The sequence below is a fragment of the Chrysochloris asiatica genome, unplaced genomic scaffold (genome assembly GCF_000296735.1).
Source record: "Chrysochloris asiatica unplaced genomic scaffold, ChrAsi1.0 scaffold00354, whole genome shotgun sequence".
Lineage (NCBI taxonomy): Eukaryota > Metazoa > Chordata > Mammalia > Afrosoricida > Chrysochloridae > Chrysochloris > Chrysochloris asiatica.
Window position 1 is genome coordinate 1,371,337 of NW_006408872.1, and position 12,049 is coordinate 1,383,385.

Sequence of the window (12,049 nt, forward strand, 5' to 3'; positions counted from 1 at the left end):
CCCAATGAAAGAGCGCCAAAATATCTAAAACAAACTCTAATAGATTTGAAGAAAGAAATAGATGAATCCACAATAATAGTGGGTGACTTTAAAACCATATCTAGCTATGTGCTAAGCAATCTGTGCTGCTGTGGGATGTTTAGAGCTGTGCACCTGTTTGGTTTGTTGTAGTTTGGATGCTACATTACACAGGCCTTTTGTTCTGTCCTCAGATGTCACATGCAGCCACCAGCGCCTTATGCCGTTCCATAAAGCTGCAGTGCGAGCTGTACCCCTCACGCCAGATCGCCATTTGCCTTGATCCCTACTGTGGTCTGGGTTTTGCCCTGTGGTGCCTGTGCAGGTGAGCTGTGTTGTATAGATGGCTGCTTCCATGTAGGTGGGTAGGGCCCTGTGGTGTTGTGATGCCTGTGCAGGCGGGTACTTCCATGAAGGTGGGCTCATGATGGTGCATCATGTCAGCAGAGGAAATTGACAATGCCTGCAAGTGTTTGGGAGTGGGTAGAGTCTGGCTGTGAACTTGAGTAAAACACATAAAAATACATAAAACAGTATTCAATATTAGTAACTAGGCAGAACACTTGATCCCTTCAAGTATCAGGAAGTGGCAGTGCCATCTTTGAGAGCAGATGCCCTTCATCCCTGCACAGCAGGCTCTGTGGTTGGAGCGTATGGGAAGGACTTTAGGAATCATGTTTTCATGCACCCTGTTTTGTCTTTTGCAGTGTCTACTCAGGACACCAGTCTGTCCTGGTGCCACCCTTGGAACTGGAAAGCAATGTGTCACTGTGGCTGTCAGCTGTCAGCCAGTACAAGGCCCGGGTCACCTTCTGCTCCTACTCAGTAATGGAGATGTGCACCAAGGGCCTGGGAACACAAACTGGTGCACTCAGAGTGAGTGTGCCTACAGGGTGACAGTGCATGTCTACGGGGCAGTGGGTTTCACATGACTGTCCATGTCCACATGGCCATGGGGTGACAGGCTGACAGTAGTAGTTTTAGCTCATGGGGTGATGACCACAAGGTGACGGTGTATATCTATGGGGTCATGGGGTAACTACCTCCACAGGGCCACAGGGTGAGGATTCATGGGAAGAGTATATATCATTTGGGGGGGTCATGGAGTGGGCACACATTGACGGGGGCCTATACCATGGAAATGTCATGGGGGCTTCATGTTCCTGATAGCCACCCTACACCAACTCGTCTTTACCTCCTCTCCCCTTCAAGAAAGGGTTGACTACTATAGTTGTTAAGTGCTGTTGAATCGGTTCCGACTCATAGTTAACTCCGTGTAGCGTTTCCAAAGAGCAACTGGTGGATTTGAACTGCCAACCTTTTGGTCCAGTGCTTATCCTACAGCATCAGGCTACTAAGTTTGCCACTTGCTAGGACCTTGGAGTCCTGGTGTGGTGCTGTGGGTTGATGCACCAGACTTCAAAGCCATTTGAACCACAAGGTCAGCTGTTCAAGCTCACCAGCCACTCCTTAGAAACTATATACAGGGTCGTTATGGGTCGGGATCAACTCGACGGCACTTAACAACAACAAAGGACCTTGGGAAATTTAAAAATAAAAAACAGCTTTCACTAAGACTCAGTGGGAATACACACTCTGGTTGGTTACCACTTTCGTCACCGATAAGGGTAAGTGAGGGAAAAACAGCAATTAAGCTGCCAGCTAAGCCCTACAATGTTCAATAGACTCCTGTGAACCCGGCTAGAGACCTGGTTGGCCAGCAGTGTGGCAAGACCTGGGGACTCTTGGGCCCAGAGTCAGTGACATAGCCATAAAGGACTAGAGTGGAGAGTGAAGTGTCCAGCTGATAAGAAGAGAGGGCATATATATGCATAAGAACACCCACATTTGCAGATAATACCCACTTGACCTGGCTTCAACAACTGCATGATAAGAGCTCAACTAGAAGAAGAAAGAAGAGGAAAAAAAGAGTAATCTGATACAATTTGATGAACTTGACCTACACCTATGGATGCAGTAGCTCAAAAGAGGGAACAAATCTTTATAGTGAGGATTATTCCCACCCTCCTCCATACACAGAGTAGACAGGGATGGGTAACTTGGACATTGGCTACCCAAAATATGGGGGTGGGGGTGGGGGTGGGGGCTACAAAGGCAAGAAGTGACTGGCTTACAACCTTTCAAGAGGGAACCTAGATCCAGAGGGCATGAAGGAAGGTAGACTCTCCACTGAGTAGTAGTCAATCTGTATGGGCGGGGCTGATGAAAGGAGATGGGGATAGGTTTCTTGTGATACAATAGTGAGTAATTGTTATCAGGACTGACTGTGAGGGTTGGAAATGTAAAGGTAGACGTTTTGTAGCAAAAGGAGGGGAGTGATGGACTTTGCAGTCTAGGAATGGAGGTCCCTGGGACCATCAAGGGAGAAGAGCAGAGAGCGGGACCCTACCCAGAGAAGAAGTGACTTCAGAGATGGAGGCAGAGACTATAATGTAGAGAGATGGAGCCGCTGGGGACTTTAGACCCAGAGAGGGAGAGGCGCTGTGTGCTGATGACCAGGAGTGGGGATGGGGTTGGGGAAGGGGTGGGGTTGGGGTGGGGAGCAGGCTTGCAGGGTTTGCTCTTTGGTTGATGATGCATGGAGGGGATTGAACCATGGCAATGAAATGAAATACGATAGGATGAATGTAAAGCTAATATTCTCCCATGTAAACTATCACATACTTCACAATAAAACATTAAAAAAAAAACAAAAAAAAAACTCAATGTTCCACTTAGAGTTTATGGAAACTGGAGAATCCCCTTTCCCAGTACACATTATCTTCCTCCAGACCTCCTTCTCTAGACCCCACCGCATCCAATTGTGCCTGCGCCCACATCCTCTTAAGCAGCCCTTTCTGTGTCTTCTTCACCAGGGGCCAGGGAGAGAAAGTAAAGGGGGAGCCGACAGTTGATAGCCCACAGGGGCATGGGGATGGGGAAGGGAATAGGGGAAACTGACCGGAAGCTGGAGGGCAGTAGTGCATCTTTGAACAATCATTTCAGGTAACCTATGACAGTGGTAGTAGGGTGGAAGCAGATAGACCACAATAGGAGTTGGAGGGGACGAGACTAGTGGGTCTGGATGAATCCCAGTGGTGTCATGGTGGGTGGGATCAAGGGTGACTGTCAGAGAAACTCGCTGAAGGTGGAGGAAGTGGGAGGAATCTGGGCACCAAGAGGCACTAGCTTAGAAGATCGAAGGGAGTCATTGGCTCTAATCCAGCCATTTTCCCAGCAACCCAACTCTTTTTCACTTGCATTATCCCCACTCTTTTTCACCTGCAGGATGGCATACAAAAGAGCCAGAGACCATTCCAACACCTACCTGCCAATAGTTTTAGTGGGGTGCTTGAGGCCTGCAGTGCCTCCTGCAGAGGGAGGGACAGGGACAGCTCTCTTCTGGGCTGAGGCAGGACTGAGCATCAGGAGGCATAAGTATAGGAAGAGGACAGAGGTAGAGGGCAATGCAGTGGGCTGAGTATTAGTTTTAGCCCCTATTATTGAGCAGAAACTACAGGGACTGGAGAAGGAGAAGGGCTTGGGTTCTAGCTTGGCCGCATTTGGGACCCCACCCAGAAGTTCCCAGCTAGGTCCTCAGTGCCTTCACCCAGTGTAGACCTGACTTTCACGTCTCTACAGATGCGGGGTGTGAACCTGTCCTGTGTGCGTACCTGCATGGTGGTGGCAGAGGAGCGGCCCCGTATCACCTTGACACAGTCCTTCTCCAAGCTGTTCAAAGACCTGGGCCTGTCAGCGCGTGCTGTGAGCACCACCTTCGGGTGCAGAGTCAATGTGGCCATCTGCTTGCAGGTGAGGGTCTGTCCACTTTGGGCCATGAGGCTCTGGGACCTTATGGTTGATGGGTGGTTTTTCTGATAACATGGGTAAGAATGTGGATCGAGTTTCTCACAGCTTCCTGCCCCATCTGAACTTTTGATGATACATTTACAGATGGCATTCAGCTTCGGGAGCTTTTAGAGGTTTATTTTTAAATACATTTTGTCTTCATTATTGAACAAAGGTTTATTTGGAGAACAACTCAAATTGTTTTTGAGCAGTGACTGTTACCTTGTCTGTAAGAATCTCTAAGTTGGATATAATATGCAGCTAATATTTTAAAACAAAAATAATTTATTTTCCTATCTTAAGTGTGAAGAAATTTTAGATAGAAACATCAGTAAATGTGATAATTTTGATTGCCCCCAATTGATTTTTGAAGCCTTGAGGTATTTTATTTACTGAAAGGAAATTTTGCTTAGTTTCAGAAACTGAGTGGCTGAATTACAAGTTCCATTTTATAAGTCACTTCAAATTACTAGACTACTTTCTAGATGTTACACTGGTATCTCAATTCCTTCTTTCTAAAGCATCTTAAAACCAAATGGTACTTTAGCTAGCCCACTATCAAATGCCTTACTTATCCACGTGCTGGTGGTATGCGAGTGGAGGAGATGGCATAATCCAGAGCTGCCCTAACAAAGCCTGGGACTGGGCCTGTTTCTCAGTTTCCACAGTGTTTGACCAGCCTTGTCCCATTCCTCAGAACCCTGATGCCCCTGGCCAAGGTGCGAGATTGGGACACAGGGCAGGTCTGGACCATAGAAAGAGACCATCTTGTTACCACAGCAGCATCCCATGTCCTTATGGTTGCTGCGGATCCCCTAGTCCATGAAAAGAACCTACTCCTGCACTGAGCCTCAGGCTCTCCTTGTGTGGCCGGAGGAGACTAGGCAAGGCCTTTTCTCAAGTCATAGAATGTCCCTTCCAGTCCTAGAATGTACAGCTGGGTTCCGGGTGCTGCCATGTGTACACTCACCACAGTGCCAACACCAAAAGTCCATGCTCTGCTTTAGTCTGTCGACATGTGAGTACCACATGTGGGGTGTGTGGAATGCTAGGCAGCATTGCAAAAGAGTAGTCGAAGAGCACATTTGTTCTATAAGATACAGTGATGCATTTTGTTCTCTCTCACTGTGTGTTTCTCATGTTCCTGCTGCCTTCTGTCTGTGTCTCCTCGTGGCTGTCTCCTCTTTGTTCCCACTCTGCTGGCCTCCCTTACCTCTGTCAGCCAAACAGGCTGGGAAAGCTGGCTGAGCAGGTACGACCTCATGTGTGCCCGCACCCCACGCCTCTGCTACAGGCAACCCAGTACTGCTTTCACTGCCTTACTTTGCTTTCAGTGGATGGTATTTGACATGTTATAATAATAATTCCTTTGCAACCAAATTTAAAACTCAAACTTTTTTTTTTTTTTTTTAAAGTAGTAATGTGTACAGCATTACATTGGGAGGAAGGGCTGTGTTTGATTTCAGTGCAATTTGAATTCCAGGGAAGACATAGTATAAAGTGTGGGATTTTCAGATAATGCATCGGTGTTTGGTGTGATGTTTCCTATGTAGTAAGTGGGAATACGGTGTCCTTTAATTGATCAGGATGAACGTCACAAGTAAGGAGACAGATTGAGGGCTGTCATCCCCTCATCTCTGAGAAAATCTCTGCTTGTGCTCAGTCCTTCCAGAATCATTTTGGGTGGGAGACTGTCTGACCCTGGACAGTTGGTGGAAACATACCTCAGAACCCAGTGAAGGTATTTTCATCATAATCTAGAACTTGGTGGAAGTAAGATGCTGCTAGAGCTGTACCTTATGTGTACAGCTGACATGATCATCCACTCTCACCACATACCAACCCTTCCTAGGGACTGAGAGTCCTTTGGCCAGAACCCATGGCAGCTGTGGGTCTCAGGATAAGCTGTATAGAGCTGGGCCATGGATGTAGAGGCTCTGAACCAGAGCTTGCAGGAAAGCTCCAACTCGAATTCACTCTACTGCTCTTCTTCCAGGGCACGGCTGGTCCAGACCCAACGACAGTCTACGTGGACATGAGGGCACTGCGCCATGATAGGTAAAACATGTCTCCCAACCCCCACCCCCCATTTTGGTGGTCCTGCTCCCCCAGCACCTCGCACACAGCATGGTGTTTGCAGTCTGTGGCCCTCCTGGGCCCTGAGAGAATGGCAGGACACTGGCCCAGACCAGAGGGTGGTGGCACCATAGGAAGGAGCAAAGGAACCTGTGTTCTCATGACTCCACAACCATTCCTGGAGCCAGAAGAGGCAGCAGTGGTGGAACACTTGACACGTAGCTTTCCATAGGAAACAGTGGAATTCAAGCTAGTGAATGCCAAGGACTTTCTAGGCCATCGTGTAGGCTTGGTCTTACCTCAGGGAGCATGTGCCAAGTGGCTACAGCACACGAGGTGCTCGTCTGTGTTCAGATGCTGTTCAGGGTGTCCCCAACTTTGGGATTCAGATCCCAATTTTAAATCCTCACGTGTGGCCTCACTGCAGCTTGACATAAACATGGGTAAGTTAGCAGGGTGCTAAAAGTCAGCCGGGTCCGTGGGGGATCCAGAGGACATGTAAACCATGCTCCTGCATGGCCTGGAGCTGGGTCAGTTGGGCAGGGAACACTGGGGACGTGCAGCAGGCAGGGGTGTGTTAGTGTTGACTGTGCCCTTCAGTCTACAGAGAACCTCCACGTGGGACCTGTTCTACCCAACCGCCCGAAGCCACTGCCCACACAGTCACAAGTTAGTTATTGATGGACTAGTGTCCTTACCACTGTCTACAGATGAACAGTGATCATCAACTCTAGTCTTCTCACAGTCTGTTTATAAATGACCATTTGTGTGGTCAGCTTATTCTGACATCTTTCCCTTGTTAATTCCAGGGTGCGTTTGGTAGAACGGGGCTCTCCACACAGCTTGCCATTGATGGAGTCTGGAAAGGTAAGGGAAGTTCAGACTTGCATTCCATAGTGTGTTTCACTCCTTTCCCTCATCAGTTACAGAAGGTGTTAGGAGTCACCGATGGTCTTTTGAACCCTTTGATGTGGTTGGGGTGAGCTGGGCTCACATGAGGCCTCCTTCCCCTTTTATTACAAACACACAGAAATGACAGTGCAAGTCTGTTAGTACATATATGAGTGTAAAACCAAGAAAGGGAGAACATTAGACAGAGTGTGGTTACAGCAATAATGACTGAGAAGTTTTATACACACCCAACAGGAATTCCCATGGGAGAGAGGTGCGAGGACTATGACTGAGAATAGTGTGAGACTTCTTAGTCCAGAGGACAGAGTCAGGTGCAGGGTGAGCCTCCTCACTTTAGACAGACCTATCACAGAGAAGTCTCTTGAGTGGGAGTCACACTTTGTATCGTAATAGAAAGTTGTAGTTTCAATGTGAAGTAAAACGTAGTTGGGTGAGTAGACTGAATAAGGTACCAGCTGGCTCATCCAATTTAGTATGGCAGCCTGAGCCACACACCTACTGCCAGATCTTTACTGAAATTACCAAGTAAACCCTGGAAAACAGAGGACTTTGTACTTTCCAGGATGTGTTGTGCAGCTTAGGGCCAGGGGAAGAGGCACTTGGCTCAGCTGGAAAGTCTGTAGAGAACTAGCGATGGCCTGGGACAGACAACGGTCTGTCAGTACCTGGCAGAGTAGGTGCTCCATATGTGGGACTAAATGGGTGAGTGAGAGAAGTGTGAACGCACAGATGAAACAGAGATCTTGGCTGTGCAAGGTCTTGGGAAGAGTACGTGTTCTTTAAAAGTTATTCTATCAAGTCAGCTGAGACAGGATTGATGAAAACAGAAAAAAAAAAACCCAACAGAATAAAAATGGAGTCCTACCCCAAGGTCTGGCAGAACCAAGGTCTTTTCCTTGGAATAGTCTCCACGGTACTGGGGCAGGTGCAGAGCACCAGGTAGGAGATGACAGTGCAGAGTAAGCTGCCAGCAGGCTGGTCTTGCATTAGAGAACTTGTTGCCAAGGATGAATATAGAGCTGCTCAGTGGAGTCATTATGGGCCAGACTGTGAGCCACGGGGCCGGGAGACTCCACTCTGCACTGTTGTCTTGAGTATTGTGTCCCTAAACAGGGGTGGGCTGAATGGGAAGCATCTGTGCTCCATAAAGCTTCATGTAGTATCCTACATACCCCCATATTCAACTTAGGGTCCATTCTTAGAAACTAGTGGTTTTGCTAAGGTTCACAGTTTTATTTTTACTTTAATGTCTCTCAAAAAAATAGTTTCTTGAAAAATGCAGTCAAATTTAGAACTGCTTCTTCACTTCCTGCCAGACACATGTATTTTAAGCCAGCTCTTGAGGATGTTAATTTTTTAGAATATTAATTTATTCAGAAATGTCTTACATAGTGTTTTCATTAACATGGGACTCACTCCTTCTAGATCCTCCCTGGGGTGAAGGTCATTATTGCGCACACCGAAACCAAAGGGCCCCTTGGAGATTCACACCTGGGAGAGGTGAGTACTGCTGAGGCTCGGCATGAGGGGCCGGCATGTTCTCTGCTGTTGCTCTTCTCTGGTGTGGCTGCTCTTCCCCCTCCTCACCTTTCTGCCCAGATAGAGGACTCTTTCACTGGCATGTACTCCTTCCCCTGCCCCACTAGCATGTGGGGCTTCAGGGTCCACCGCCTGCACTGCCACTGCCAGCAGAGGAAACCCCAGGTTCTGAGGTCTCTGGGGCTGGGGGAACTGCTCTCCAACAAGCAGCTAGAGAGTGAAGAAGTAAGCGGCACTCTAGGAAAAACCCCTTTAGCTATTGTAAAGGAGCAGTTCCTGGTCAAGCCAGGAGCCCATCACAGGGGGCTGTGGAGAGGGGCTGGCACTTGATGGCAAAGGCAGAGGGAGCTGGAGACTCGAGTGCTGGTGCTCCCCAGAGAGGTGGCCTCGGAGGGTGTGGAGAAGTAGGGGAAGCCTGCCTTTCAGCTTGTCTTCTGTGCCCTCCTATCTTGGGGGTGGGTCACTGCAGGGTAGAAGGGGATATTCTTTACCCTGGGCTGTTTTTTTAAAGGATGCCCAAGCATGGGACTGCTAACCACAGGGTCCACAGTTCAAACCCACTAGCTGATCCTTGGAAACGCTATACAGAGTTGCAATGAGTCAAAATCATCTTGATAATACTTAACAATCACAGGAAGATCCTAGGGCTGTTACCACTGCAGAGTTGTAGCTGAAGACCAATTAGAAGCATGCTTAGCATCTCCAGAGGCTCTGTTGTCTTTGTGTGGGCAAGGTCAAACCAGAGTGTACCACAGACACAGGCTTGACATGCCAGTATCTCTGCTATGACATGACTGCACATGCCACATTCTTCAAGCTGATGATGTAACTAACTTGACCCTGTTGTGGGTATCTAGATAGTCCCCAACCTTTCCTTAATTATGAACAGCTGTTTGATGTGAGAAAAGTTGACTTAATATCTTTGACTCATACTTATAGGACCAAACCCAAACCAAACCCAAACCCAGTACTATGGAGTTAATTCCAACTCATAGCAACCATATAAGGACAGAGTAGACTTGCTCTTTAGGGTTTGGGAGACTATAAATCTTTATGGGAGCAGACAGTCTCATCTTTCTCTTGGAGTGGCTGTTAGTTTGAACTACTGACTTCATGGTTAGCAGCCCAACATTTAACACACAGTGCCACCTTACAAGTGTCATTCCTAGATTAAAGGAGAGGAAAACTTTACTTAAGGAGCGAAAAGTTATGTATTTACCTGTACTTCTAATATAGCTTCCTAGATAACAGGAGAGTCCTGGTGTGGCCCTGTGGACTGATAATCCCACAAGGTTGGCGGTTCAACCCACCAGTCACTCCTTGGAAACCCTATAGAGGGTCACTATGTGTCAGAATCTATTCGACGGCACTTGACAATAACAACAAGATAGCAGAGGGCTCCTGGTGTGGCCCTGTAGGATTAAACACTGGACTGCTAAGCTCAAGGTTGGCAGTTCAAACCCACCAGCTGCTTCTTGGAAACCCTACTCAACGGCACTTAATAAAAACAGCAGATTAACAGATGCTGAAAATAAAGCCATCCCCGTGCTGCACTCTTGCTCAGTGTGGAATAGCCCAGAGGACGTTTCGTGAGTGTTGTTCTTCAGCCGGACCTAGGTACCACCGTAAACTGGCACATTTGTGATGTGCATGTCTACTTGGCTGCAGATCTGGGTGAGCAGCCCCCACAATGCCACTGGGTACTACACAGTCTATGGGGAGGAGGCGCTGCATGCTGATCACTTCAGTGCCCGGCTGAGCTTTGGAGACACGCAGACCATCTGGGCCAGGACTGGATACCTCGGCTTCCTTCGGAGGACAGAGCTCACAGATGCCAGTGGAGGTGAGGGTGACCCAGGGCTGCTGCAGTTCACATGAGTGCATCCTGGGTGGAGGGGTTCACCTACAGCCCTGCCAAGAGCTGCACATCACCTACAGGTTCACCAGGCTGCTCACCATTGTGGTCTTTGTCTTCAGGTGTGAGGGTTGACAGACACAGTCTGTGGTACCCTTCCTCTGTGATTGCTCTTCATAATCCTTTGACTTCTGGTATAGCTGGCAGGTTCCCCAGAAGATCCAGCCCTTACTAGCAAGCCGTTTTACCAATTTGGTGTCAGCCAAAAACCAGTGTGCATCTTTACCCAGCACATCCGCTCTCTCTGCCCTCTTCAGAGTTTTAGTCAGTGTCTGCAGGACTGTTTGCCGTTAGCAGCTAACTAGATCCCATCAGGACTTGTAGGTGACAAAACAATTTTAAACACACATTCTTAAGTGGTCTTACCTTTTCTGAGGTTGCCACTTGCTGCAGAGATAATAGAGTAAGCCATTAATGACCAGAGTCAAGAAGGACTGCAACACCTCAATGAGCCTACGATATGTAGTTCCACAGTGCTAGGGTGGCACCCATGATGAAGTCAGGGTGGCTTTGCTGGTGTACCCTGGTGTCCTGCATGTTTGAATGTGTTTCTCGTAGAGCGGCATGATGCACTGTATGTTGTCGGATCCCTGGATGAGACCCTTGAGCTGAGAGGCATGCGGTACCACCCCATCGATATCGAGACCTCAGTGATCCGGGCACATAGGAGCATTGCCGAGTGGTGAGGCCCCAGGGCTCCGGGGGTGGGCGTCTCTGCTCAGGTGCATGCTGGAAATCAGAGGGCCGGGTACTACAGGCCTGCTGTGTCGAGTCTCACACACTATGAGATACACTGGGTTTTGTTTGATTAAAAATTAGTAAAATTGTTTCTCCTAATCAGTTTTAAACCAAGATACTGCCCCCAATGTAATATTTACAGTTCTAATCCTGAAATGTTTCTTTGATTTTAACATAAATTTCTTAATTTAAATGGTCATGACTCATGATTCCTTTGCTCTGAAGAGAGTTGGTTGTAGTATAGATACAGCTTCAACATTATTCATAGTCTTGACTCTTAGCGAGAACTGTATTCAAAATATAAGCTCCTTTAAAACAAACTTAACATAACTTGTAAGTAGTGTAAACGTTGTTAAGCAGTACTGTAACATTAATGAATGTGCAGTTGTGATTTTCAACAACAACTGGATGTCTACAGGCCAGAGTAGTGTGCCATCTCTGTCTGAGGATGTCTGTCTTCTCACCCACAGTGCTGTCTTCACATGGACCAACCTGCTGGTGGTGGTGGTGGAGCTGGAGGGCCTGGAGCAGGATGCGCTGGACCTGGTGGCTCTGGTGACCAACGTGGTGCTGGAAGAGCACTACCTGGTCGTCGGTGTGGTCGTTATCGTGGACCCGGGAGTGATCCCCATCAACTCGCGGGGTGAGAAGCAGCGCATGCACCTAAGGGACGGCTTCCTGGCCGACCAGCTGGACCCTATCTATGTTGCCTACAACATGTGAACCAGCACACATCCAAGAAGAGCACCCCAAAATGAGAGTTGTACATTCATTGTAATGCAGGCTTTGGGGCACTGAAACAAGTCAGAAGTGTCTCATACCACGTGGAAATGCTGACATGTCTGTGTAGGATGCCACCTCTCCCTCTGTACTGTTACAGATCTCGCTCCACGGTGCCCAAAATCTCATCGTGGGAAGCATTTCCTGAATTTAGTTCAAGAAATGTTTTGAAATTGCCAAGGACATGTACAAAACACAAATGTCAGTCTTCGAACAGGGTGA

At 48.0% G+C, this 12,049-nt stretch overlaps 1 protein-coding gene across 1 annotated transcript in view; it reads left to right on the forward strand.

The window, feature by feature from the left end:
- DIP2A (DIP2 disco-interacting protein 2 homolog A (Drosophila)) overlaps positions 1 to 11,780 on the forward strand; it is a 183,560-nt gene extending 171,780 nt beyond the window's left edge. The window contains exons 29-37 of the mRNA XM_006876117.1: positions 213 to 343; positions 726 to 894; positions 3,661 to 3,831; positions 5,864 to 5,925; positions 6,753 to 6,810; positions 8,281 to 8,355; positions 10,063 to 10,237; positions 10,868 to 10,991; positions 11,518 to 11,780. Of these exons, the coding sequence (XP_006876179.1) occupies positions 213 to 343; positions 726 to 894; positions 3,661 to 3,831; positions 5,864 to 5,925; positions 6,753 to 6,810; positions 8,281 to 8,355; positions 10,063 to 10,237; positions 10,868 to 10,991; positions 11,518 to 11,770 (1,218 nt within the window). The 3' untranslated portion in view covers positions 11,771 to 11,780. The remainder of the gene's footprint in view (positions 1 to 212; positions 344 to 725; positions 895 to 3,660; positions 3,832 to 5,863; positions 5,926 to 6,752; positions 6,811 to 8,280; positions 8,356 to 10,062; positions 10,238 to 10,867; positions 10,992 to 11,517) is intronic.
- The last annotated feature ends 269 nt before the right edge of the window (positions 11,781 to 12,049 follow it).